The 26,645-nt window shown below is 52.2% G+C and overlaps 3 protein-coding genes across 7 annotated transcripts; 2 read left to right on the top strand and 1 right to left on the bottom strand.

The window, feature by feature from the left end:
• Positions 1 to 9,774: 9,774 nt before the first annotated feature.
• IL11RA (interleukin 11 receptor subunit alpha) lies at positions 9,775 to 25,863 on the bottom strand. Of its 5 annotated transcripts, XR_014140033.1 has the most exons (15): positions 25,781 to 25,863; positions 22,722 to 22,821; positions 22,374 to 22,434; positions 21,438 to 21,607; positions 21,189 to 21,303; positions 21,004 to 21,036; positions 20,752 to 20,918; positions 19,818 to 19,981; positions 18,868 to 19,009; positions 18,414 to 18,533; positions 18,208 to 18,304; positions 17,872 to 17,954; positions 15,488 to 15,583; positions 12,592 to 14,965; positions 9,775 to 10,126 (listed from the first exon to the last, which is right to left on the bottom strand). XR_014140033.1 is itself a non-coding variant. In XM_031034337.2 (13 exons), the coding sequence occupies exons 2-13, from the start codon at positions 22,819 to 22,821 to the stop codon at positions 10,101 to 10,103; spliced, it is 1,278 nt and encodes a 425-aa protein (XP_030890197.1). In that variant the 5' UTR covers positions 25,781 to 25,863; the 3' UTR covers positions 9,775 to 10,100. The 5 variants fall into 5 exon arrangements, 2 of the variants coding, with proteins under 2 accessions (XP_030890197.1, XP_006739200.1); XR_014140031.1 differs by lacking the exon at positions 12,592 to 14,965 and having other exon boundaries at positions 15,446 to 15,583; XR_014140032.1 differs by lacking the exon at positions 12,592 to 14,965.
• On the top strand, positions 12,332 to 13,321 carry LOC115942904 (uncharacterized). The gene is made up of 4 exons (XM_031034342.2): positions 12,332 to 12,382; positions 12,679 to 12,746; positions 12,978 to 13,037; positions 13,159 to 13,321. Exons 2-4 carry the CDS (start codon positions 12,700 to 12,702, stop codon positions 13,313 to 13,315), a joined length of 264 nt encoding a protein of 87 aa, XP_030890202.1. The 5' UTR covers positions 12,332 to 12,382; positions 12,679 to 12,699; the 3' UTR covers positions 13,316 to 13,321.
• Positions 15,583 to 16,856, top strand: CCL27 (C-C motif chemokine ligand 27). Its single transcript, XM_031034341.2, has 3 exons — positions 15,583 to 16,209; positions 16,353 to 16,485; positions 16,680 to 16,856. The coding sequence occupies exons 1-3, from the start codon at positions 16,140 to 16,142 to the stop codon at positions 16,825 to 16,827; spliced, it is 351 nt and encodes a 116-aa protein (XP_030890201.1). The 5' UTR covers positions 15,583 to 16,139; the 3' UTR covers positions 16,828 to 16,856.
• Positions 25,864 to 26,645: the final 782 nt, after the last annotated feature.

Below are 26,645 nucleotides of genomic sequence, written 5' to 3'. Positions count from 1 at the left end.
CACCTGGAACTTGTGCTTCTCCTTCTAGAGCACATTTCAGGAACCGAAAACTCGAGAACTCTCTGCCCCACTGGCCCCAAGCAGCTTCCAGAGTCCGTGCAGGCCTCTTCCTCAGAGCCATCCTTCCTAGAATGGTCTGCATCACTTCCTGCATCCGGAGGGTTGCCAAGAGGTAGCTATTTCCAGGGAACAGTGAGGGATCTTGTATGTATGGGGCCAGACTGCCTACACCGGGCACATGAGGCCCTTCATGGTTCATGATGGAACTGAGGGTAGAAGAGGAGGGGGTGGGAAGAGAAGGGGTACAAGTAGAGCCCTGGAGCTTGGCTCTCCCTTTACCACTTCATTCCATCATAGAACTCCAAGTAGTCCAAAAATTCTAAATTTGAACCTGGCCTTTGAATTGCTCTAAATGCATATTTTTCAAGACAGTAAGAGAGAGAGATTTTTATCTGACAATGTGTTAGCTTGATTTATAACTTTAAAATATTTATTTTGGGGGGTGCCTGGGTGGCTCAGTTGTTAAGCGTCTGCCTTTGGCTCGGGTCATGTCCTAAGATCGAGTCCCGCATCGGGCTCCCTGCTCCACAGGAAGCCTGCTTCTCCCTCTCCCTCTGCTGCTCCCCCTGCTTGTGTTCCCCCTCTCGCTGTCTCTCTCTCTGTCAAATAAATGAATAAAATCTTTTTAAAAAAATAAAAATAAAGTTGGTTTTTTTTTTTAAAGATTTTATTTACTGGGATGCCTGGGTGGCTCAGTCGGTAAAGATTTTATTTATTTATTTGAGAGGGAGACAGAGAGCATGAGCGGGGCTGGGGGGTGGGGGTTGGTACAGAGAGAGGGAGAAGCAGACTCCCCATGGAGAAGGGAGCCCAACACAGGGCTCGATCCCAGGACCCCGAGATCATCACCTGAGCCGAAGGCAGACGCTTAACCGGCTGAGCCACCCAGGCGCCCCATAACTTTTAAATATTTAGATACATGGTATGTTGTCCTCCATGTGCACTGTTGCTCCAAGCCCCACAAATGTTAGGTGATCAGCTCACCAGGTTTTACCTCTGGAATCACAACTACAGTGCCCCTGGAAAACACACATCAGTTCTGCCACCACTCCTATCACCATCAAAATAGATTCTCTACTAATCCTGCTCCTTTGCATCACTACTCTCTTCCTATTCACAATCCTTGGAAGGTGTTTCTGATGGGTTAAACCTAAGTCATGTGCCCAAGGCCTAACAGCAAAAGGGGGGAGAATTAGTATGTGACCTTTGGGTATTTTATGATGGAACATAACTATTGGTAACTAACACTAATAGGAAATTCCTCAAATATAGAAAGGGGTTAAGGTTGTAGGCAGTGAAAACAATGATAAATACCTCCAGAGTCTACCCTCTGGCTATCCAACATCAAAATACACCCTTTGTCCCAAACCCTAGGCTTCTAAAAAATTTAAAGGCATCACCAAATATAATATCACTTTTGCTTATACAACCAAAAAAACTTCACTACTCCTCAAAGAGAGACTATTCAGAGTTTTAGCAATTACCACATCTGTCTTAGTCAGCTTGGGCTGCCAAAATAAAATACCATAGTCTGGGTGGCTTAAAAAACAGACATTTATTTTCTTATAATTCTGTAGATTACAAGTTCAAGATCAAGGTCTTACAAGCTCAAGATCAAGGTGCCAGTATGGTCAGTTTCTGGCGAGAGCTCTCTACCTGTCTTGCAGATGACCACCTTCTCACTATGTCCCATGACAGAGAGAAAGAGATCTCTCCCTCTTTCTCTTCTTCTAAGGCCACAGTCCTATCAGATTAGGGCCCTACCTTTCTGACTTCATTTCATCTAAATTCCTTCCTAAAGACCCTATCTCCAGATACAGTCACACACAACCAATTTGGTCCACAGCAAAATCCAATTCTAAATCCAAGATCTCAGGGTAACATCGATTCTTCTTCTAGTTTGTTATAATCTCATCTCTACTCTACGATGCCTGGTTACCACCAACAACACACCTGATGGGTCAGGATAGGCTAGGTTATGTTGCAATAACAGATGACACCAATCTGAGTACCTTAACACAACAAAACTCTATTCCCCATGTATACCGAGCCTGCTATGGGTCTAGGCGGGTCCTTAGCACAGCTGGTTTCCATGTGGTGGCTCAACGTTCTAGGCTGCCTTGATCTTTTGGCATGCTCCTTCATCTCAACACATGTTTCCATGATCACTGCAGCCAGCAAAGACAGTCAGGGGATCTCTTGTTTAAACACTTCTATCCATAAACGACACATGCCATTTCCATACGCATTTCATTGGCCAAAGTGTGTCATACAACCATGCTTAACTTTTATTAAAAAGATTTTATTTTGGGGGCACCTGGGTGGCTCAGTCGTTAAGCGTCTGCTATCCGCTCAGGTCATGATCCCGGGGTGCTGGGATCGAGCCCCATGTCCGGCTCCCTGCTCAGCGGGAAGCCTGCTTCTCCCTCTCCCACTCCCCCTGCTTGTGTTCCCTTTCTTGCTGTCTCTCTCTCTGTCAAAAAATAAATAAAATCTTTAAAAAATAATACTAATCCTATTTTTAAAAGATCTTATTTTGATAAATAAAGAGAGAGAGCGTGCAAGAGAGCATGAGCAGGGGGATGGGCAGAGGGAAAGGGTCAAGCAGACTCCCTGCTGAGCAGGCAGCCTGACTCAGGGCTTGATCCCAGGACCCCTGGGATCATGACCTGAGCCGAAGGCAGATGCTTAATCAACTCAGCCACCCAGGTGCCCCCAATCATACTTAACTTTAAGGAAGCGACTGCCAGGAGGAGAAGTAAATCAGCATCTTGGTGAGTAGTAATAATACCACCACAAAAATCTATCTTCAAGAACGGAATAGGGACACCTGGGTGACTCCGTTCGTTAAGCGTCTGCCTTTGGCTCAGGTCATGATCCCAGGGTCCTGGGATTGAGTCCCGCATCGGGCTTCTCTGCTCTGCGGGGAGTCTGCTTCTCCCTCTGCCTGCCGCTCCCCGCTTGTGCTCTCGTTCTGTCAAATAATAAATAAAATATTTTTTAAAAAAAGAGTCACATGCTCTCCTGAGTCAGCCAGGCACCCTCCCCCCTTTTTTTTAAGAGAGAGAGAGAGAGAGATTGAGCACATGAGTTGGCGGGGGGTGGGGGGAGGGGAACAGAGGGAGAGAGAGTATCCTAAGCAGGCTTCAGGTCCAGCATGGAGCCCGGCTGCAGGGCTCTATCTAACAACCCTGAAATCATGACTTGAGCTGAAATCAAGAGCCAGATGCTTAACCAACTGAGCCACCAGGTGCCCCAAAACACCCCTCTTTTTTTTAAGGCTGCTCTTTATTTCTTATCTCTAAACACTTTTTTAAGGGGCTCACCTGATTAGGTCAGGCCCATCCAAGGTCATCTCCCTTTTGATGAACTCAAAGTCAACTGATTAGGGACCTTAATCACATCTGCAAAATTCCTCTATTTTGTCATTTATCATAACCTAATCCCATATTAGGAATATCCCATAAGGATATTCCATCATATTTACAGGTCAAGAGGTTAAGGTGATCTCAAATCAAGGTGATACAGGGCATACACACCAGGGGCAGGAATTTTAGAATTATGTTCACCACACTTCCCCTGTGACTCATTCCCTCTACCTCCAACTGGCACTTCACCTGGTTGACATTCTGTAACTGCAAAGAGACTCAACCCTTCACACTCAAGGGATACTAGACCCTAGTGGTCCTGCCTGATTAAGGTCACAAGGATTTTTCCATTAACTTTGACCACTAAGCATGGCATCACCAGGAGGAAGTGCCCCAAGTACCACAGGTATTACCCACAAACACATAGCCTCTCTCACCACTTGCCCTTCCCCTTCCTCACCCACATTGGGATTAATCCCAAACCCCTGTCCTTCCTCTGAGCCTCTTTGCTTACTGTTCATTCTACCTGGAATGTCCTCTCTCCTGCCTCACCCATCCTCGAGGCTCTGCAGAGATCCCTCCTCTATGTAGCCTCCTCTGCCTTCTCTCTGACCCCCCAGAGTTCTTCATCTCCAGCCACATAAATCACTTTCTATTTTGGATTCAGGGGCCCTTGTTTCCTGCACTTCTCCCAGCAAGGAACCCTGGGGCCTGGAGTAGCCCAAATTGCAGGAAATGGAGAGGGGATGTTCAGAAAATCCTGGCAGTGGTGTTATTTCAAGCTCAAAGGGCAGGAGGCAGGAAAGGGGGGTGTACTATTGTTCAAGACTTCTCCCCATCCTGATGTCCTGTCACCTCTGGAAGTCCTATGCAATGTTCTACCTACACCCTGGACTGAAGGGCCAAGCTCTGCCCCTCTGGCTGGGCCAGGACCCTCTGGATATGGACAGAAGGTTTAGAAAAAGATGGGGTGTGAAGCAGACCCCTTCCTACGATCAGGGACTTTCAGGGGTTGAGTCATTTGGTTTCTTGCTCATTTCCAGCTCCTTTCTGGAAGAAGACGGCCCAGCCTCCTCAGGCCAAAGCCCCCACTTCAAAGCCAGGAGCCACACATTTTCACTTTCTGCATACACTAGACGCCCTCTATAGGCCCCATGAGGTTGAGAGCCCAAGCCGGAAGCCTCATATCTCCTTTTCCCTATGCAATAGATGCTCCCTGCAGGCCCTGTAAGGTTGGGGATCACAAACGATGGACTGAACAGCAACCAGAACACACACCCACATACAAACAAGTGCTGACACCCTCACCCACTTACATATGTCCTACTAACACACACATACACAGCCAATCGCTCATATACATCAAAGGACACACCACAGACATTTAATCTTATAATCACAATATGGACACAAGGGCATATCAGACACACATGATTCATGCACGTGTCATGGACACACAGACACACAAACACACATGGACAAAATCTTTTGTCCTAGAGAGGAGTATTTGTTTGGAAGAAATAGGTCGAAAAGCCACCTGGGGAACAGGTGACATCCTGAGTGATATAAAAGGAGGCTGAACTGCTTCTAGGTCTAATAGTGCTTGTTGACTGGAGAGCCCTTGTTTTGCCGGGTACTAGAATGGTTTTAGGTTTGGAACAGCGCAGATAAGAGTTGGGGTATAGCTATTAAAAAGAGAAATTTGGACTTTGCAAGAGCTTAATCTATATAATTTGTATGAAAGCTCATTCTTAGAAGCTGGACTCTTGAACTCAGCAAGCTAGGTTGAACTGTCCTCGCTGCATCCAGGATACCATAAAGAGAAGTCTCCTAATACTGGCAATACAAGGTGGGTGATAAATGAGAACAGGGCTGGACCTAACCTTCACTGAGTTCCCACTGTCAGTGAGGCACATGTACTACTCACAGGATATACATTATTTCTATTTTACAGGTGAAGAAACTCTCATCTCTTCCCTCATTTGGCCAAGGTCACAAAGCCAGATTCAAACACAAGAGTTTGAATATTAAAATCTTGTTGTTTTCCTTCATTGGTAATGACAAATGCAAGGCATACATGCTCCCACTCCCAGCTCATGTTCCCAAAAATATTGATCCGGACCAAGGATTGGCAAACTATGGCCCATGGGAGAGATCCAGCCTGCCACCTGTTTTTGTAAATAAAGTTTTATTGGAAGGCAGCCATGCCTGTTCATTTATATGTTGTCTGTGGTTGCTTTGGGGCTACAACAGCAAAGATCAGTAGTCACTATAGACAGTATAGCCAGTAAAACCCTAAATATTTACTATCTGGCCCCTTACAGAAAAAGTTTGCCAACCCCTGATTCAAACTCGGCCTCAGAACTGGAGTTAGCAAGTGAGACAAGGCTTATTGCCTTCAGAGTCTTAGCCCTGAAGGGTAGTCAAGTAAATAAATGAATGGGATAGAGCACAGATGAATGAACAGGTGGATGGATTTTATAGGTAGTTTATCAGAGTTTGCTCCAAATACCAATGTTCTGCCATTTATAAGCTGGGAAACTTTGGAAAAATTTCTGGGTCTTAGGTTCCTCATCTGTAAAATGGGAATAATAGTAATTATTATTCAGAGCTTTCCCATTGCAAATGACAAAAACCCAACTTAAAGTAGCTTAAGCAAAAAGTTAAAATTGTATCACATAAATAGGTCCATTAAAAATAGATTTTAGGGGCACCTGCATGACTCAGTCGGGTAAGCATCTGACTCCTGATTTTGGCTCAGGTCACGATCTCAGGATTGTGAGATCGAGCCCCACATTGGACTCCACAGCTGGGCATGGAGCCTGCTTAGGAGTCTCTCTCTCCCGTTCCCTCTGCCCATCCCCCCAGCCACGTTCTCTCTCCCTCTCTCTCAAAAAAAAATTTTTAAATAGATTTTAGTCTACTTCTGCCCTAGGTGTCCAAATGATGTTAACTCCATCTTTTAACTTATAATTCTTTTTAGGGAGTTTCATTCCTCTTGTAGATAGCAGGAAATATGGACCCTGGAAGCCTCAAGTCTACATTTTTTTTTTTTAAAGATTTTATTTATTTATTTGAGAGAGAGAATGAGATAGAGAGAGCATGAGGGGGGAGGGTCAGAGGGAGAAGCAGACTCCCTGCTGACAGCAGGGAGCCCGATGCGGGACCCGATCCCGGGACTCCAGGATCATGACCTGAGCCGAAGGCAGTCGCCCAACCAACTGAGCCACCCAGGCGCCCTCAAGTCTACATTTTTATAGTAAGCGATCTAAAACAGAGGCCCTCTGGGGTGCCTGGCTGGCTCAGGTGGTAGAGCAGGTGACTCTTGATCTCAGAGTTGGAGTTTGAGCCTTTTGTTGGGTGTAGAGATTACTTAAGAATAAAATATTTTTAAAAATAGGGGCACCTAGGTTAAGTGTCTGCCTTTGGCTCAAGTCATGATCCCAGGGTCCTGGGATTGAGTCCCGAGTCGGGCTCCTTGCTCAATGGGGAGTCTGCTTCTCCCTCTAACCCTTCCCCCTGCTTGTGATCTCTCTCTCTCTCATGCTCTCTCAAATAAATAAATAGTTTTTAAAAAGTCTTTTTTTTTTTTTAAGATTTTATTTATTTGACAGAGAGAGACACAGCGAGAGAAGGAACATAAGCAGGGGGAGTGGGAGAGGGAGAAGCACACTTCCCGCGGAGCAGGGAGCCCGACATGGAACTCGATCCCAGGACCCTGGGATCATGATCTGGGCCGAAGGCAGACACTTAACGACTGAGCCACCCAGGCACCCCAAAAAGTCTTAAAAATATATATAAATAAGGGACAGCTTATTTATATAAGCTTTGACCCATAGACAAAGATGGGTGGACATGGACACATGGATGGCTGATAGAGAAGGCAGAAAAAACTGGGTCCACAGTTAAGTTTGTCACATCATATGCTCTAGGGCTGGAAAAGGAAACAGAGGAGCACTCTACAATTAGTCTCTTAGGAGAGGTCTCCTCCTCTGGTCTGTCTCTTGGGCCTCTTATCGGGTGAGGAAAGCACTTGCTCCCCTCCCTCCTACCTAGTTTCCTTGTCTCTGTAAGCTGACCAGCCCCTCTGCTCAGAAATTCTCTCTCCATCACCACGATAGGGAAAGCATGGTAGAAGGGGTATTCTAGGCCAGGTTCCCCTCAAGCTATTCCTCTGACTCAGCTTGGGGCATAGGAAAATGGGTCAACAGGGGAAAAGGTCAGTGCTGGCTGGGTCAGGAGAGTGAAGCCCTAGATCCTCAGATGTGAGATACAGGAATTGGATCTGCTTCCAAAATTTCCCTTTAGCGATACTTGTCTGAGGGAAGACCAGGTCTCAAATGACAGATACATAGGCACTGTCATGGGCCTAGGGAGACTTGGTGAACCTGAGAAGGGAACTTCTCCAGTTTTTTGTTTTTTAAAGACTTTTTCTTGAGTGAGTGAGAAAGAGAGAGCATGCACACGAGCAGGAGTAGAAGCAGAGGCAGAGGGAACAGACTCCCCAACAAGCAGGGAGCCCGACCCATCCGGGCTCAATTCCAGGACCCCGGGATCATGACCTGAGCCTAAGGCACATGCTTAACTGAGCCACCCAGGTGCCTCCACCTTCTCCAGTTTTCTTGCTACTTGTCATTGTTCTAGGGAATCTGGGGAACCAGCTGGCTTCCACTTTTCCCACTCCTCCCATCCCCGGGTATCTTTTTTTTTTTTTTTAAGATTTTATTTATTTAGGGCGCCGGGGTGGCTCAGTCGTTAAGCATCTGCCTTCGGCTCAGGTCATGATCCCAGGGTCCTGGGATCGAGTCCCGCATCGGGCTCCCTGCTCGGCAGGAAACCTGCTTCTCCCTCTCCCACTCCCCATGCTTGTGTTCCTGCTCTAGCTATCTCTCTGTCAAAAAAATAAATAAATAAAATCTTTAAAAAAAAAAAGATTTTATTTATTTATTTGACAGAGAGAGCACAAGCAGGGGGAGCAATAGGCAGAGGGAGAAGCAGGCTTCCCACTGAGCAGGGAGCCTGACGTGGGACTCGATCCCAGGACTCTGGGACCATGACCTAAGCCGAAGGCAAATGCTTAACTGACTGAGCCACCCAGGTATCTTAGAACCCAGCCCCCCACCCCATTCCCAGGTATCTTAGAACCACAAAGAAGAGTTGAGGTGAGGAGAAGCCTCGGAGAGGTACTCTTTACTCTGACCTCTAATCTGGAACCAAGACTTGACCCCGAGCCTTGAGACTGATTGTTCAAATTCCTCCAGGAGAGGACACTGTAAACGTTCCCCTAAGGGTGACAGTGCTGACGCCCCCCTACACACACACCTTGCCTTGTCCAAACTGCTGATTTACTAAGATTCTCAGAGCTAAGAGATAAAGAATGGGAAATGGGGGTGGGAAGGCTACTAAGGAGTTATGAAAGGGATAGAAGTTTCTTCTAGAGACAGTGGGTAAAATATTCAATGGAGGGACGCCTGGGTGGCTCAGTGGGCAACTGCCTTTGGCTCAGGTCATGATTCCAGGGTCTTGGGATTGAGCCCCACGTCGGGCTCCCTGCTCAGCGAGGAGTCTGCTTCTCCCTCTCTGCCATTCTGCCCCCGCCTCGCCCGCTTAATGTGCTCTCTAGCTCTGTCTCTGTCAAATAAATAAAATCTAAAAAAAAAAAATTCATTGGAAAGGTATCCTACCAACTCATGTACTCCAATTCAATTCAGACACTAACCATTCAGCATCAGACTCCACAAGTTTAAGGGCACAGTCCCCAACATGTCTGCCCCCCATTTGTGGGGTTCCCAGGCCATGTGCATTTCTGACCAACTGGCTACAAGCCCAGGGAGTTCCCAAGACCCTTCAGCTTCAATATTTCACTAGAAAGACTCATGAGAGTCAGGAGTGCTATACCTACAGTTTTTTTTTTTATAAAGGATATAAATCAGGAACAGCCTAATGAAGACACAGAGGGCAAAGTCTGGGAAGGTCTCAAATGCAGAGCTTCATGCTCTAAACCCCATTGGACACATCACCCTCCTGGCACATCAATGTGTTCACCAACCAGGAAGTTCTACAAGCTCTGGTGTCCAGGGTTTTTATTGAAATTTCATTATGTAGGCATGACTGAATTGGCTGAACTCAATCTCCAGTGCCCCTCCCACTCCCAGAGGATGGGCAGGCTCAAAGCCCTGACAATTCAGTGACATGGTTGGTTTTTCTTGTGACCATCCCCGAGATGATCCTAAGTCATCTCATCTCTTAGCATAAACTCAGGTGTGACCATCCAAGGGGCTCATAAATAACAAAGACATTCCTATTACTTGGGAAATTCAAAGATTTAAAGTCTCCTTTTCAGAAATCAGGGACAAAAACCAGTCAAATTCTTTATTACACAACAGAAAGGAAGAAATTTCTGGATATAAAAAATGAAGGCTTCAGGTGGCCATAAACAAGAGACAGCTACAGCCTCACACAGGCTCACATACACATCACAGAACCACCATGGACTCCCTCCCCCTCACCATCACTCTTCCGCTCAGTCTCTGCCATCCAGCACACAGTCTCATGCAGACTCCACACAAGCAGGACTTCTGCAACCCACACACTTGCTGCTTCCAAAGATTCTACCCATTTGTCCATCTCCCTCCGTCTTCCATGGCCTCCTGCACAGCACCACTCCTCTTCTCAGCATACTGATTTCGTGGTCTCCCCTGGAAAGGGGAAGGGGTAAAATGGTAAGATGAGGGGCAGAGGAGGGATCAGGGAGTCTGGGAAGGAGACTGTGAGTTCAGGTCAACACCCAGGTCCGAGAGTGTACACGTGCCAAATGGGTGTGCCCTTGTGATTGTGTTCCTGTGTACCGTCGGTATACCCGTGCATCGTGCACATTCCTGTGCAATCTATACATGGCCTTGTGTGCTGTGGGTGTGGCCACGTCCCAGGTGTGACCCGTGTGATATAGATGTGCCTGTGCCCCTGCTATTCCTGAATGTGCCAGTACCCAGATGGGTCCTGGGGCCTCTGGCTGCCCTTCTCTCTAGAGCCCCTATCTCCTTTAGCCTGGGTTTCCAGAGGAAGAAGAGGACAGTGCACGTGGATGGAAAAGAAAGGAACACTAGAGCTATGACACTGGGGATAGGCATCCTGAATTCTAGTCAGGGCTGTGGTCTTCCCACCTAAAAGTCCCTCAAGCCCTAACCCTTATACCCACCCCATCCCCACCTCTGAGTGATGCCAACAACTCTGAGGACTTTGTCTCTTGGTGAACCAACACCCAATTCCCAGGAACATTTTTGGTGCCTTTTTGTTCCTATCTCCTTCTCATTGATGGCTGTAGGGTACTGTTGTCTTGTGGGGGAGGGTGAAGAGTAACCAGACTCTTCCTCTCCCAATCACCTCCTCTGTCACCTGGGCTTCATCATCTTACTTCCCTTTTCCTTGCCAAGCTCCTCCCCACAAGGAAGCCCCTGAAACAGGTTTCCAGATGTGGTCCTCAGTTTCTGCTCCTCACACCAAGGCCTGCCAGGAAGCTGGGTTCCAGGACTGTTCCATTCCTTCTGATTCCAGGTTCACTGTGCTGAGAGGTAACCAGTTCTATGCACCTCCAGACCAGCCCTGGGTGGACCGCATCATCCGGAGACTGCTGAAGAACTCTGCAAAGGCAAGCTCGGCCCTCCCCAGCCCTGCCTCCTCCCTCAGAGCCCCTGCCCCAGACCCTAACCCATGACCCTGCCTCTCCTTTCTCCCCTAGAACAAACGCCACAGTAGTTAGCCCCTGACAGCCCCGGAGGGAGCCCTGTGTCTGAGTGAAGGGATATGAGTCACTGTAGCCCTGGGGAACCAAGGATCAGAAGGGAGGACCAGGCCTCCAGTGACTCTGCACCAGACCTGACCCAGCCGGGACAGGGCCTGGAGTGTCAGTGTGAGTGTGAGTGTGAGCAGGGGTGAGTGTGGCGTAGCAGGAGTGCAGCTTCTCCTCCACATCCAGACCACAATGCTTCCAATAAAGCTCAACTGGTACCCACAGATCTGTCTGCAATCTTGTTTGTGGCCCAGGCAGGGGAAGAGAGGTATGAGAGGGAGAAAGAAGGTGGGATGGGGGGCAAGAGTAGTGTACCCATTTGCCACACTTCAGCCTGAGGGAACTTTCACTTCACTTATTTCTGGTCACTCCCCTACAATCCAGCCAGAAGGCTCTCTTCCTCCCTCCCCAGACTAACTGGGGCAGCTATTTCCAACCTCCAACACTGGGTTAATTGCGCTTTCTAGGCTCTACTGCAGCACCCTCTACTGCCTCCAACCAGTGTGCTATGTTTACTGTAATAATCTGGCTTCTCTACTGCTGTATACCTATTCCTAGCCTGATATATTTGCTGATTGAATGACTGTGGGAACAAAAATCACAGGAAAATAAATTTCAGCTCAGAGAGGAAGGGCTGTGACCCTCTGGCCATTAAGTGACTTGGCCAAAGCCACTCACACATCAAGTACTTCTGTAGGCTGCTCCATCTAGGCTAGGACCGCTCTGGAGACCTATTCCTCCCCAGACCAGAGTTATACAAGTGGCAGCAGGGCAGAGGGCAAAGAAAAGTAGACTGGGAAAACAGTGCTGGATAGCGTCCCAAAGCTCCTATCTTGCTGCCTGGGGCTGAGGTCTCCAGGGAGAGAGCTCCAAAATCTGACTCTACCCCCACAAAAGAGGGTCCCGTGCTCCGTCCGCATCCTAGTTAATAGGGCCTGACTCCGCCCCTTTAGTGATAGATGGACCCTGGCTCCACCTCCAGCGTGACACTTTGACTCCTCCTCCTCTGAAGAAACGCTCAGACTTCGCCTCTTCCGGGTAATAGGCAAGCCCCACCCCTGGAGCGCGACGGAGTCCCTATGACGTAACGGTAACGGTCTGTTTCCGGGGTGGAGCCAGAGAGGGCGGGAGTTTAGGCTGCACCGACCCCTCAGCCCCCCTCCAGGTGATCCCAACCCCCGAAATCCTCACCCAGGGCCCCAAATATCCCAGGTCCATGACCGCAAAGCCTTTCGCCTTGACCCCCTGAATGCCCCAGGCCCCCGAGGTGACCGACCTCCTATATCCTTAACGTCTGGTGCCTCCCAATTCTGCAATCCTACCCTGTCCCAATGTGGCAATTGAGGCTTCCCGGGGGCACCTGCCTCAGATTACCTGAGAACAGGCCAGACTGGCCCCGAGAATGACAAAGAAGGGGACCTAGGGTTGGGGTATCCTTGATCCAATCATGCCGCTCCCCAGGAGACGTTCGGAGCCCAGGACATGTCGGGATTGAGGAGATACGAGGTGGCGCTGGAGGCGGAGGAGGAGTGAGTGGAGGCGGGTTCTGCGGAGGAGGAACCTAGCCGCTCGGGGGTGGGGGGAGGGCGCGAGTTCTCTGCGGGCGGGAGGCGTGGGGCCCCTCAGGGGGCGTGGGCTGCGGAGGGAACCGCCTCTAAAGGGCGGGGCGGAGCCTTCAAGAGAGGGGCGAGGCGTCTGAGCGGCGGAGACTGTGGGGTCAGCCCCGCCCCGCCCGGCCCGGCTCGGCCTTCTCTCCGCAGGATCTACTGGGGTTGCTTCTACTTTTTCCCCTGGCTGCGCATGTGGCGGAGGGACAGGAGGTGAGGGGGCTGCGACACCGCGGACCCGCCCGGGGCACACGAGGCTCAGCCTCAGGAGGATGGATGGGGGGAATCCGGGAGTCCCCTCCCTGCCTCATGCCACTGTCGGGTTGCCCCACAGCTCGGCGCATCCCCGGGAGCAGAAGCTGGAGCCTCTACGAGGCCTGATGAGCTGTCTGTCAAGCGGCCTGGGCCCTGCCCCCCAGCGCTCGGGTCGCGGCCTCCCCCGCCGCACCCCCACCGCCACTGCCCAGCCAGCCGGTGCATTAAAGATTTAAACCGAAGCCACCGTGCTGCCCTCCTGACTCTGCCGCCGCTGCCGCCATTCGGGCTGGGAGCCCCTCTACACGCCTGCTTTTCGTTACTGACAGGGCCTCCCTCCCTGATAGGGTGCCCTTCCATATCCAGGCCCCCGTTATTACTAAGGATCCCTCCTCAGTGTCAGGCCTCCCATTACTGTCATTGACTGCCCTCCGCCACCTAACCCCCCCCCCGCCCCCACTTCGCTGTAAATAGCCTATATGCCGGGAACTAAGTAGCCCTGTCCGGGTCTTCCTCCCAGCTTATCTCCACATTGATGTGTTCCACCTTCCTCCTAGACAGGACTGCCAGGTATCTGGAGAATCCTCTTCTTCTGAGAGTGAATCTAAACTATTGTAAGCCCAGAGTTGTAGGAAGTAGGCTGTGAGAGGAGGGGAAGATTCCTAGACGCTGACTCCCACAGCCTGCCAGAGGGGAGTGACTTGGGACTGTTGGAGATCTTTCCTACAATTAATACCACAACTTCTGGCTCCCCCAGTCTTTTCTCAGGTTTAAAGATACTTGGCATCAGCTTACCTAGCAGTTCTTGCTCTGTCCCTAGGAGAACCCAAAGGCCACGGCTCCCTGCCACCCCTGTCTTGTTCCCCTAGTTGACCTGAAACCCTCTAGATCCTGAAGTACTGAGGGTGAGGGACTCCTGGTGGGCCTGCTTTCAGTAAAGGACTAGGCCCAGCACCAGAAAAGTTACCCGAAGATTAAGTTAAAGAGACAACCCAATTTATGGGTTGGGGCAAAGCTAACTTTCAGCCTGGGGCTGCCCCCGCCACAGCAGATTGTGGCTGGGGAGAAGACTTGGCCCTATCTTTGGAATAGCCAAAGGGGAGAGATGGGTGCATACCTGGGAGAAGTCATTTCTTGCCTTTCCAGGTAGCTAGACCAATTGGTCCAGGAAAGACCACAAAGTATGTGGCAGACAACCAGCTGATGGAGATCTGTGATAAGTAAATGGCACGCCAAGAGCTGCACCCAAGCTCTGGGGCACAAGTCCCAACTGGAGGGTGGGAGAGAGACCCAAGGCCTCTGGTACTAGCAGTCAAGATGGGTGACCTCTGGGTTGTGGCCACCTTCAAGAACAGACCCAGGCTCCTGAGCCATTTCCTCAGAATGTCTACATCAAGAACCCTGTCAAAAGTGGAGTGCCCTGTCCAGCCCTGGGCCTACACCTCAGCAGAACACTGTCAGAATTCCTGAGTATCCACAAGACAAACTCCAGGAAAGGGCCTTCAAGCCTCACCCTGGACAGGAAGGAGGAGAAGCTTGAGTTGTTCAGCATGGGAGGGGGAGGAGTTCTTACTCTTGGAAGTGATGGTCCGTCTGATTGTTTCAGCAGCCCTGCAGCAGAAAGATGTCCAGGACAGGTTTGAGTCCCTATCCCAAGAGAAGGCCTGCCCCTTAGAGAATAGCTGGCCACAGAGCAGAAGGCTGCAGAAGGCACCCTTACAACAACCAGATGAGGTCTGGATTACTGGGTTATGACTCAGTTTATGTTTCAAATACAGAGCAAGACTTGAGGATTGAAATCCCCAGACCAGGAGTGGGAAATTCTTCAAGGTGCCAGAGGCAGTAAACTTAGCGGCTTGCCCCCACCATAGGCAGTCCCCAGCTTCCTGGAAAGGACAAGAGGAGGAGGAGGATTTTTGCTTTAGGGGGTAAGGGGAAGAAGGGAGTGGGGGCTGGGAATGGGATTAGGAGATAAGAGACAGGAAGGAGAGGAGAGGTTGGGGCTTTAGCAAGAGGATGGGATGCAGAATGTATAAGGGTTGGGTGGGGGGTGGGGGGGTGTATTACCGGCCCTGGGTGGGCAGCAGGGAAAGGCTGGAATTTGAACAAAAGAGAGGTAATTGAGCTCTTGAGTCTGATGTCTCAATAAGCCAGGATTGATTCTGGAAGCCCCAGGCCCCTGCTGGCAAGAGGCTGGCATTTCTGGGACAGGACCAGGCAAAAACAGGAAGGTAAGATTTCTTGGGTCTTTTTCCTGTTTGACAGCAGCAACCTGGCACCAAAGAACTTTATCTTCTTTCATCTTCCCACCTTATCCACCCCATCCTTCCTCCCTGCCTCATCTCCCTGGGGAAAGCAGCCCCCACCTCAGCATCCCAGAGGTACCCCAGTAGCACCGAGCTTCTCACTCTGGTTGTTACTGTCCCAGCCAAGACTCATCCTCAGCCCGAAGAGCTTGCTTTAGGGATCCATACTCATCAGTTTTTCCTGGTAAGACAGGCAGGCTAGGGCAGGAAGTAGAGAGGGAAAGATGAAGGCAAGTTGGTGCTGGCCTTCCCTCTGCTCCCACCCCGCCCACAATTCCCCTATCAGAATTTGTGTGTGCTCATATGATTGTGATTGAATGATTGTGAAGACACAACTATGTGGGAATGGGACTTTGAGTACAACTGGCGCTATGTGATTCTGACTTTGGTTGTCTGACTGTGTAAGGTTGACTGAGTGATTGAGGTGTGACTGAATGTGACTGTGGGTATGTGAGTGTGAATGTCCATCACTGGATGCCACTGTGGATACTTAGGTGCCCTTACTCAGTCACTGTACCATCAGTCTTCACATCATGCACTACCCCTCTCTCCAGCTTCTCTGTCCAGGGCTTAGAAGCCATGGGAAATGGCAGCCCTAGAAGAGGAAGGGGTCTGTGGCAATTAGGGCCCAGGAATGTCACAGGATGAGCAATTCGTCTTCACCTGCCTCTGACTCACCTGGTGCCCCAGGTAAAAGGCACCCAGATAAAAGGTAGGGGAGGAGGAGGAGAGAGAAGTATCCAGGCTGAGCAGCATGAAGGGGCCCTCATCCACAAGCAGCCTCCTGCTGCTACTGTTGCTGCTGAGCCCAGACCCTGGAGCAGGTGAGTGCTTGGGGGTCTAGAGGGTGAGGGATTTGGGTGAATGGGAGGGAGGGAAAGGGACCCAGGAAGTCCATCCTCCAGCTGTCTGATGGAAGGGTTTTGGGTCAGGAGCCCTCTGAACACATGGCCCCACTGTCCCCTAGCACTGCCACTGCCAACCAGCATTACCTGCTGTACTCAGCTCTACCGCCAGCCGCTCTCGAACAAGCTCCTGAGGAGGGTCATCCGGGTGGAGGTGCAGGAAGCTGATGGAGACTGTCACCTCCAGGCCTTCGTGTGAGCTCTGGCCCTCCCCCTCACACTGACCCCTGAGTCTGACCTCAGTCTTAACCCCTGATGCTGATCCCAACCCCAACCCCAGTTGCTAATTCTGAGGCTGACTCAGGTTTTCATCTAGCCTCTGCCCTAACCCCTGGACCCTAACCTCATCCCCAAGCTATGACTATGGCTTTGGACCTTTCCTTTCCCAGGCTTCACCTGTCTCGACGCAGTGTCTGCATCCACCCTCAGAACCGCAGCCTGGCTCGGTGGTTTGAGCGCCAAGGGAGGAGGCTCCAGGGGACTCTGCCTAACCTGAATTTGGGGCTGATAGGGGAAATGGACCAGGGCCCCCAGTAGCCGAAACAATAAAGCAGCATTGGACAACAGTCTCTGACTGTGGTTTCCAAGTTCTATGCATTCTCCTGTGAGCCCTGAATCTGAAGCGGGGAGACATGTCAATAAACAGAAGAACCTCCTCATTCTCTTTATTCACATCTTCACAAACCCCTCCAGGGCCAAGGCCAAGCGCCAAGGAGCCACAAATACTCCCCAGGCACCTACATGCATACATTTAGAGAACACATGTTCCCTACCTCACATACACATGGGCACACATGGACACAAACATACATATCTACACACATTCCTCAGGTGGACCTCCAATTCTGAGATGAAATGAGAGGTCCAGCACCTTTCAGCTGGCAAGTTTGGAACAGAGTCTGACAGAACTGGGCTCCAAACAGAACCTCCAGCTGAGACCACTCCCCGCCCTCCTGCCTCCATGGGGATCTACTAGCCTGCCTGGGTTCTATCTGTCTGTCCATCCATACCAGCAAGACAGAATTATAGGTGAATCAGCTGAAGCCCTCCTGGGTCATCTACAGGTTTGGGGCTCCTAGAAGAAGCAGGAGGCAAATCAAGGGAGATAATAGGACCAGATTTTGGCCCAGACACCCTGAGAATGAGTGAGGGGACCCAGCTCTGAGCCCAACACCAGGCATGAATAGAGGAGCCCAGCTCTGATTGAACCCCAACACCCTGAAGATGAAGTATTCCTAGTTCTGGGCCCAGATACATCAAGAGTAAGAGAGGGGACCCAACTCTGATCCAAGACAGCCCCAGAATCAGGATAGACATCCAGCTCTGAGCTTAACACCCTGAAAATGAGGGGGGCCCATCTAGGAACCCCAATATCACGTGAGAGAAGGAAAAGAGACCCAACTCTGAGCCCAAGGACTCAAGAATGAAAGGTCCATCCCTGAGCTCAGACATCATATGAATGAGGTGACCCAACTCTGATTCCCAACACCCTTACAATGACTAGAGCATCTGGCTCTTAATCCAGACACTCAAAACGAGGGTACACATCCTGAGTCCAAACCTCCTAGATGTCCTACTCACCTGGAAGCTTGTCCACTGGAATCACTGGAGCCAAGAACCCAGGCTTTTGGGGTCCATCCTTCCCAGCTGGTCTCAGTCTCAGCCTGGAGCACAAAAAGGTAGCTGTCTCCCTGACAATTTGTACATCTCTGTCTCCTCCAAAACAGTGTATTAGTAAACGGTCAGGAGAGAAATCAGTGAAAATAATGAAGTGGGGATTGGAGGGAGAAGGGGGGAGTTGTTCCAGAATCAGAAAGTTTCACTGGGAAATCATGAAGGGTGGGAATGGGTGTGGTCTGTGGGTATCAGAGCATCTGCGTGGGATCAGAATTTGAGGGGCCGTTGGCAGTTACTTACCAGAGCCCCAGTGCCAGGGCCCCAGCTGCCAGTCCCAGGAAAGAGAAGATCCCCAAAGATGCCAGCACTGCTACCTGCTCCAGGGGGTCTCTGTGGTCTGAGGGGAAGGGTCGCATGCCACTGTGAGAGCGAGGCTGCCTGACCAAACCCTTTCTCTCCGGGGCTTTCCCGTCCTATACAACCTTTGTTCACCTGCCCAAGCTTACCAAGTGGCCGTGAGTCTGGCAGGAGGGAGGGCCTGGGGGGAGCAGGGCTGTCTGCCTGAGGCTCCTCCTCCAGCTGCTTCTGTGGCTGTCCGCCAGCCGGTATCTCCTCCGGTAGGAGCCCTGAAGGGAGGCGAGACCTGAGGAGACCTGTCCACACGGGGTGGGGGTGGAAGACGGGGCCTGCCAGGGGACGCCAGGGCCTGGCTTGGACACGGGGTGCCCAGGAGGTGGAAGCTGAAAGGGTAGAGCCAGCTTCTGGGGGCCTAATGGAGGTGGAGGCCGAGGGGCAGGGCTTAAGCTGGGGCGGGGCTGCGGACAACCAAGGCTGAAGACTGAGACCTCAACGGCCACGCCTGTGTGGCAGGACATGTGCATGCAGCCCACTCGCACACCCATCCGGCCAACAGATGCGGTGGGCAGGCCCACTGCCCGTGCCCTGGGCTCAGTCTCTCACCGGTGCTCGGAGTCCCCCAGGCCTCAGGACTCCAGGCACTCCAGGTGCCAGCGTCCAGAAAGTCCCGGGCACTGACCCGTACAGCGTGGGGCAGCCCAGCCACAGCATCCGTGATCACCTCCTCCAATCCAGCCGGCTCCACCTGGGAATGAAGATGGTTCCTTGGCCCGTTATCCAGGTTGTAAATGCCAAGCCTACCTGCCCCCAACCTTCGTTAGCAAAGAGCATCCCTTCCTCCCAGTCCCGTCCCTGTCAGACTGGTGGAGCTGTCTGGGCCTCACGTCGGGAGGCTGGTGGTTTCAGGTGTACACCTAGTGTTTGGAAGACAAAAGTGCATGACGGTTACACAGACAGGCTGTGCCATCAGACTGCCTGGGTTCACATCTTTGCTGTAACACTTACTGAGTGACCTTGGGCCACTCTGTGCCTTGGTCTCTTCATTTGTAAAATAGAGGTGATGATACCTGAATAAGATAATGCAGGTAAAATGTGTAGGACGGTGCCTGGCAGGCAGGTGGTGCTCAATAAATATCGGGCATTATCTGAGGCTGCTGCTCCCCGGACTTGATGCTAGCTAATCTTTAACATCTTCAGAGGTAGAAATTCACTACTGTCCTCATCTGGGTATATGAATGTTTACAGGAGAATGTGCCTCTGGGTGAAAGGTACTCCTTTTCCTAGAAAAGTCATTTGTAAAAAGCCACTCCTGTCTTCCCACAGATGGGCAGACATCAGAGTTACAGCCCCACAGGGCAGAGGCTAGGCCCACCAGGCCCTGCTGCAACCCCAGCACCCAGCACAAAGACTCGCCCATGGAGAGCACTCTACTGGAGGAGGTGACAGGGCTTTGGTGACCTGCCAGTGTGCCAGAAAGCCAGGCAGAATAACCAGGAACATGAAACCAGAGGCAGAAGCCATAGCCCCAGATTGGGACACATTCCAGGCCTCACCGTGGACCAGGCTGGATGCTGCGCTGGACGGTACTGCAGTCGGAACTTGAGCAGAAAGTGGGGCTGGCGGGGCCAGGAAGCAGGGTACATCCAGCTGGCATGCAGGCGGCGGGGATAGCCAGGAACCGACTCGACGCGAAGCCCTTGGGGAGGGTCAGGGCGCACTGAGGGTGGTGGAGACACAAAGTCAGGACAGGCGACAGGTACCCATCTCTTCCCCACCACCTCCCAAGGGAAGGTGGGTATATGCCTAAAGGTACCTGAGGGAGGCACTTCCAAGGGGTTTGGGGAAATCTTAAGCTTGATCATCCTTTGGATCATCCTTTGGATCCTCAGGACTTGTCTGTCAACCTTATAATAAAATGAGCTAGGGCGCCTGGGTGGCTCAGCCGGTTGGGCGTCCCACTCTTGGTTTCGGCTCGGGTCATGATCTCAGGGTCGTGGGATTGGGCCCACGTTGGGCTCTGTGCTCAGCATGGAGTCTGCTTGTCCCTCTCTAGCCCTTAGCTAGAGCTTTAGTTCCCCCCTCCCACATACGGATCAAAAGGAAAGAGGGGCCAGCAAGGGCTTACACTGGGCAGGAAGGACATGAGACACGGCTGCCTTCAGCACAGGCCCTAGAAGCAGGGGCAGCTCTGGGGCTAGGCACCCAGGAAGGACTTGTGGGCTAGGCACCCAGGAAGGACTTGTGGGCTAGGCACCCAGGAAGGGGTAGTGGCAGCAGCCTCCAGAGGCTGAGGTAACCCTGCCTCCTAGGCTCTGATCTCTTTGGCTTCTTAGTCTCCACGGTAGCTATCTGTGTGCTAAAATGAGGTGTCTGTCAGAAGGGAACTGTTTGGCAGGTGGAGGTTCCATGTTGGGATATCTGTACCCTGGAGTCCATTCGGGGTCTCTGAGGTGGGGATCTGAGGGAGCAGTAGGAACAGTTACTCACAGATGCTCTGCAAGCTCACGTCCAGCAAGCGTGTGCTGGCCCCCAGGGGGTTCACCTCAGTCACATTTATTCGGTACTGGCTCCAGAACTCGGCCCCATGGACTACACAGCGGGCAGCCCCTGGGGGATCCTGGGGGCATGGCCAGGATCCTGTGGATGGACTCATCCTAGGAGGGAGGATGTGGTCTTGGGCTCTGGAAATGCTCATTGCGGGATCTAGCTGGAGCCCCCAGCCTCTCCCTTATGTCCTACCTCAGGCCATCAGCTCCTGGTACAGTCTTCTTCCTGGCAGGGAGGGGGCCATCTGAGGTCAGGAAGGAAAAGAGGATCCTCCCTCTCTCTGAGGCCTTCCTCAGGACCTCCTTCACTGCCTCCCACACCCACATTGTGCCTACACACCCAAATGTATAGGCATACACACCCAATTATGCACACACCTGTAGGAGGTGAGGTAGCGGGTGGGTAAACCGCTGACCTGACTGGGACTCCAAGTGCAGGAAAAGTTCTCATAGTCAGCTGCTTGGCAGGAGACAACAGGGCGGGCTGGGGGGTCTAGAGGAAGAAGGTGCAACTGGAGTCTGAGAAGTCCCAGGTCCTTCCCATCCTAGAGAGCTTACTCAGGGCCTGGATTTCCTCAGGAGCCCCTTGCCTCATCACTGCCACCCAATACTCCCTCCCCAACTTACAGCCCAGCTGTAGGGTCACAATGCCCCCGAGTACACCATCCAGGGTCCGGCAGATGTAGGTGCCTTCGTCAGTGCTGTCTGCCCGGGCCAAGACCAGCTCATGTCCTAGCCCAGAGTCAGGTCCCTGGAGCAGCCTTGTCTCCCCGTCCCGAAACCAGGACACCGGGGCCCTGGGGGTGAGATGAGGTGATGATAGAGGGAAGATTTAAAGTGTAAGCCATGCCACAGCTCTCCACTGGCTTCTCACTGTGCTTGCAATAAAACCCAGAGTCCTTTAAGTCCTTTAAGTCCAGGGGCTTACAAAGCCCCTGGTGATCTAGCCCTTGCCTTCCTTTCCTTCTTCAGCTCCTCCCTCTCTCCCCCTCACCCACTACACTCCAGTCACATTGATCTTCTTTCTGTTCAAGAGTACTGAGCTCATTCACACCTCAGGGCATTTGCACTAGCTGTTCCCTCTGTCAGGAATGCCTGTACCCCAACCTGTGCATGGCTGCCTCTTTCCTGACCTTTAGAAATTAGCTTCAATGTCACCTCCTCAGAGAAGCCTTCCCTGATTACCAAGAAAAAGTAACCAATCAGTTATCCTCTTCCACATCACTTCCTTTTGATTTTCTGCCCTGCAGGTACCACTCCCTGGCAAGATTCATATTTGCTCACTATCTGTCTGCCCTATTAGAATGTAACCTCTGCAAGGGCAGGCATCTTGCCAGGCTTATGCCCTGCTAGATCCCAAAGCCTAGGATAGACCAGGGACTTAGCTGGTGCTCAATACACGTTGGTTAAAATTTTCTGTTGAATAAGGATGGTTTGAGGGTTAGGATAGCTAGAGAGATGAGGATTATAGACACAGGGGGCAAGGATGGGAGGGGCACGAGGACTGGACCGAGTCAAGAAAGGGTCATGAGTGTCAGCCCAATGGGCAGGTGGGGCACTTACCCAGCAGTCACTCCAGGGCAACACAGTGTCATGGACCTGCCAGGCTGCCCATACTGGAACCCTGTGGAGGGCACTTCTGAGGAAAGGCTCTCCCTTTCCTTTTCTCCCATCCCAGCCCCCACTCAGCACAACAGGGTAAGTGGCAAACTTTTAAGCCCTGGGTGGGGTCATTGGGTCAAAGCATCATGTTATAATCTAGAGACAGAGGTCAAAAGACAGGGTAGAGAAGGAATCTTGCCAGGTTGGATGTCAGGGGTTGGGGGTCACAGATTAGGCATGGAAAGGGTCCACAGTGAGGGTGGCAAGTCACAAGTCAGAGTTAGAGTCATATAGCAGGATTCTTCTCACCTGGGGGGCCCCAGGCCTGGGGACAGGGAGAGGCGGTGGACACTAGGGCTATAGCCACAGCCAGCAGGACCCTGCTCAACCCTGAGCAGCTGCTGCTCATCTGTGGGGAGAGAGGCAGGGTCAGCAATCCCCCATTCCCAGATGGGAGGCTAAAGCCTGCCTCCTCCTCTTCTAAACTGCGACTTTCTAGGAAGAAAACTGGTACCAAATGGGGTAAGGATATCAGAAAATATCTGGGGATCTGATCTAAGGTTCCCTTTTCCACCATACACTCAGTGCTGCATGGGCATACATGCAAACACACACACACACACACACACACACACACCCTCCATCAAAGTCCTGGGCCTAGGGCCCAGAACAAAAGCCGGAGGCGACAGACTGCGCCAGCAGTCCCCCCCGCTCCACACACACACACACACCACCCTTGGCACCCACCCCTGGCACCAAGTGCTGGCACCAGCCCAGTCATTCCCATTAACTCCTCCAACCCAGCTGTTGGGAATTCCAGCGTCCACTCCACCTGGCCCAGGGCTAGTCATTGCCTCTGGTTAACCTGAGACAGCCTTCATCAACCTTGGGTGGGGGGCTGTCAAGGTGGGTCGGAGCCCACGCTGTTTTCCTACCATGAGGCCTAGCCCTGCTCTGGCTACCAGGCCTCTTCTCTCCTGGGCCTGGCTCCTTGGGCCACTCATCTGGGCCTGACTCTGGAATCTTGCTGGTCTCGAGCCTGTGAGGCTGGATGGGGCTAGGGTGCAGGCTGAGGCTGCAGAGTTAAGCAGATCCAGATGCCTTGGCTGCTGCCAGAGGCTGGGGGTGGGCAAGGAGCCAGGGGATGGAGACAGGGTGTCGGGGAGTGGAGAGAAAGCTGAGAGGAGCAAGGAGCCTACAGGGAAAGGGGCCTGGGGTAGAGGCCACAGGATCAAGAGATGCTCCGAGATCAAGACTGGGAGGTAGTGGGAGTTCAGGGAGGCAAGGGCTGGGCTATGGCAGCAGGAACCAGAAAGGCAAAGGAGGTAACCACCGCTTGTGGGAGTGCTGGGAGAGAGGGATTCTGGATAGGAGAAGAGCAGGATAAGAAAGGCAGTGGGGAAGTGGCCATGGGGATAGGAAAAGGAGCAGATAGGGAGAGGGCCCAGGCAGGCAAGGGCTCCAAAAGAGGAAGAGCACAGACCCCTCCCAAGTAGAGCAGAACAAGGGCCTCCATGTGTCTGTGTATCTCTCTGAATGTGTCTAGTGGCTCACACACCCCCCAACCCCCACCCCAGCCACATTTACCCTGCTCAGCCCCGCCCTACCTCGGTGATCCCAGTGGCTGAGTGTCCATGGCCTCCAGGACTTCCACCAGCTACAGCACCCGTCTCAGCTCCACTCAGTTCTGGGACCCCAGAATCATCCCCTCCTTCCCCTTCCCTCCTCCGCCCCTCTGGGCCCTAGAGCTCAGCCGCCCTGAGCTAGGCCCCCACCTCCCTCTTTCCTCCTCCTTCCTCCCCTTTCGCCCCCCTCCCACCCGAGGCCCTGGGAAGGGAAGAGGCCTCCCCCCAGTCTGGAAAGGAAGCCACAGGCACAGCCACGGCCAGCAAGAGGGAAAGGAGGGCTGCTCATGTCCCTGTCAGGGAGAGATTCCCTGTTTTCACCCAGCCACATTCATGCCTGGACTCACCAAGCACAGTCAACAAAAAGACACTCCCTTGAACACACGTGGACATAACCAAATGAAAAATCAGACACAGACTCATGCCGCCCCCACTTTTTTCACTCCCCAGCAAATATTTCCTTAGGGCATAGCTAGCCGTTTTTTGAGGGGAAGGGAGGCCCCAGGTTGGGGGGTATAAAGAAAATCCAGAGTCCAGTCCCTCCACCCCTGGACGTTCCAGCCATTTCTCACCTCCCCCTCCACTCTTTGGGCCCCAGCATCAGGAAATGCCTTTGGTCCCTTGGTGCCAGATATACAAGACCCACACTTACCCTCAGACACACACTCTCAGATATAGCCACTCACAGTCACACGGATACACTCAGACATCCTCACTCAGACTCATACCCATACCCTCACACCACACACAGACACACAGACACTTAGCACTCTGCCCCTGGGATGGGGTCGCAGCATTCCCCAGAAGCAAATCCTCATAATGGTTTAAGTCACCTCTTCCAGGGTGCTCTTAGAATGGCAGATCCCACATCTCGTCACTGCTCCAGGCCCCCATGTAGCCAAAGAGACAAAGGTGAACAGGGGAGCTAGGCACAGGGGTACAGAGAGAGACAGAGATGTAGAGGATGTGAGAGGCAGATACACAGAGATACCTGGGGAGACAAAACTGTGGGAGACACAGATGACTGACAGCTCTAGGAAGACAGTAGTAGGGAGAGAAAAAGAAATAAAAGGAAACTGAGACAGGGAAACAGAAAATAAGCAGTAGACCAATGACAGGGATGCTAGAGCACAGAAAGGAAGGGAAGACAAGTGTGTTGCGGTGGGTCTGTCTTTGCTGGACATTAAGTAGAAAGGTCAGTCCCACTGACTACTGAAGTTGGTCCCCGAGATACAACACAGCTCCACTCTCACACAGTCTGACACAGGACACAGGACACGCACATAAGTCTCTCACTCTCGCCCTGCCACGCTGAAGTCACACAATGGCACACGCAAACCCAGGCACCCACTCTCACACAGGCACACACAGTCTTAAACCCCACAGACACCTTCCCCAAACCCAGTCCCCATATGGTCACAGGCCCTCTCACACACAAGCATGCAACCCAGTCTCTCACCAAAAATTGCACATTGACGGAAACTCAGAATCCCACACTCGCACAGCCACACGCAGACTCAACCACATGCGCGCCGACACACGCAGTCATATTAACTGACAGCTGCCCCAAGTGATCCTCAGTTTCAGGTCCACACACCGACGCCGTCACCCACAGCCTACCAGTCACACGCACACACTGACAGTCCGTGCGCCAGTCCAGGCCCTTCAGATCGTACACCACCCTGCCCTGCCCTCTCCTGGCAAGCCTTCTCGGGGACTCCCGCCGGCCCCATCAGGCCTCACCTTCTGCGGCCTCCGCCGCCTGCGCCCTCCGCCCTCGCCCTCCGCCCCGGCCTCTACTCCCTCCCGCCCTGGGGCCCCCCGCAGAGGGGCGGCTCCGCCCAGGCACCAATGGAAGGACTGGGGTGAAAAGGGAGGGGGTCTGGGCCCATTGGAGCCTCCAACTGCCAATCACCTCCACCCCACCTCTGCCGGACACTTCCTGTCCCGTCCGGGACTGAGGAGACTGCTGGGGGACAGAGTCTGGAGCTGGATTCCTGGGTCCTCCCTACAGCCCTGCCCTCCTGGGACAGCAGGACTGGAAGTTTTCAGGCCCCTCCTCCTTCCAGCTTTGTCCAAAAACAAAGCCTCAAGTTCAGTGGCTCAGGAGCCATTGGGCAGGTGACTGGAGAAGCTGAAGGTGCCCCTGACTTCAGATAAGGAGGACTTGTGTGGGGCAGCAGTTCTCAAACTTTGCTGGACATTCTGGTTATAAAACTGCCAAGCCATACTCCAAACCAATTACATCCGAATCTCTGGAAGCTGGCCTTGGCATCAGTGTTTAAAACTCCCAAATGAGGGGCGCCTGGGTGGCTCAGTTGGTTAAGCGACTGCCTTCGGCTCAGGTCATGATCCTGGAGTCCCTGGATCGAGTCCCGCATCAGGCTCCCTGCTCAGCAAGGAACCTGTTTCTCCCTCTGACCCTCCCCCCTCTCATGTGCTCTCTCTCGTTCTCTCTGTCTCAAATAAATAAATTAAAACAAAAACAAAAAACTCCCAAATGATTCCAAAATGCAGCCAAATCAAGACTGTATGGTCAGGCGTTTGTGTAGGTGTATGCCTTAAGAAACCAGCCCCACCCCCATTCAGGGTTCACATCTACTCCCCA

This window comes from Leptonychotes weddellii, chromosome 14 (assembly GCF_054177405.1).
Source record: "Leptonychotes weddellii isolate Sample4059 chromosome 14, ASM5417740v2, whole genome shotgun sequence".
Classification (NCBI taxonomy): domain Eukaryota; kingdom Metazoa; phylum Chordata; class Mammalia; order Carnivora; family Phocidae; genus Leptonychotes; species Leptonychotes weddellii.
Note: the sequence above shows the minus strand (reverse complement) of the source record. Positions and strands in the feature narration are given on the sequence as shown.

Coding starts and splice junctions, on each gene's coding strand:
- CCL27 (XM_031034341.2), top strand. CDS start 16,140: ATGAAGGGGCCCTCATCCACAAGCAGCCTCCTGCTGCTACTGTTGCTG. Junction 16,210..16,352: donor GAGCCCAGACCCTGGAGCAG/GTGAGTGCTTGG, acceptor ACTGTCCCCTAG/CACTGCCACTGCCAACCAGC. Junction 16,486..16,679: donor TGTCACCTCCAGGCCTTCGT/GTGAGCTCTGGC, acceptor TTCCTTTCCCAG/GCTTCACCTGTCTCGACGCA.
- LOC115942904 (XM_031034342.2), top strand. CDS start 12,700: ATGTCGGGATTGAGGAGATACGAGGTGGCGCTGGAGGCGGAGGAGGA. Junction 12,747..12,977: donor GCGCTGGAGGCGGAGGAGGA/GTGAGTGGAGGC, acceptor TTCTCTCCGCAG/GATCTACTGGGGTTGCTTCT. Junction 13,038..13,158: donor ATGTGGCGGAGGGACAGGAG/GTGAGGGGGCTG, acceptor GTTGCCCCACAG/CTCGGCGCATCCCCGGGAGC.
- IL11RA (XM_031034337.2), bottom strand. CDS start 22,821: ATGAGCAGCAGCTGCTCAGGGTTGAGCAGGGTCCTGCTGGCTGTGGCT. Junction 20,919..21,003: donor CCAGGAGCTGATGGCCTGAG/GTAGGACATAAG, acceptor CCTCCCTCCTAG/GATGAGTCCATCCACAGGAT. Junction 17,955..18,207: donor GCCCTGGCACTGGGGCTCTG/GTAAGTAACTGC, acceptor TTTGTGCTCCAG/GCTGAGACTGAGACCAGCTG.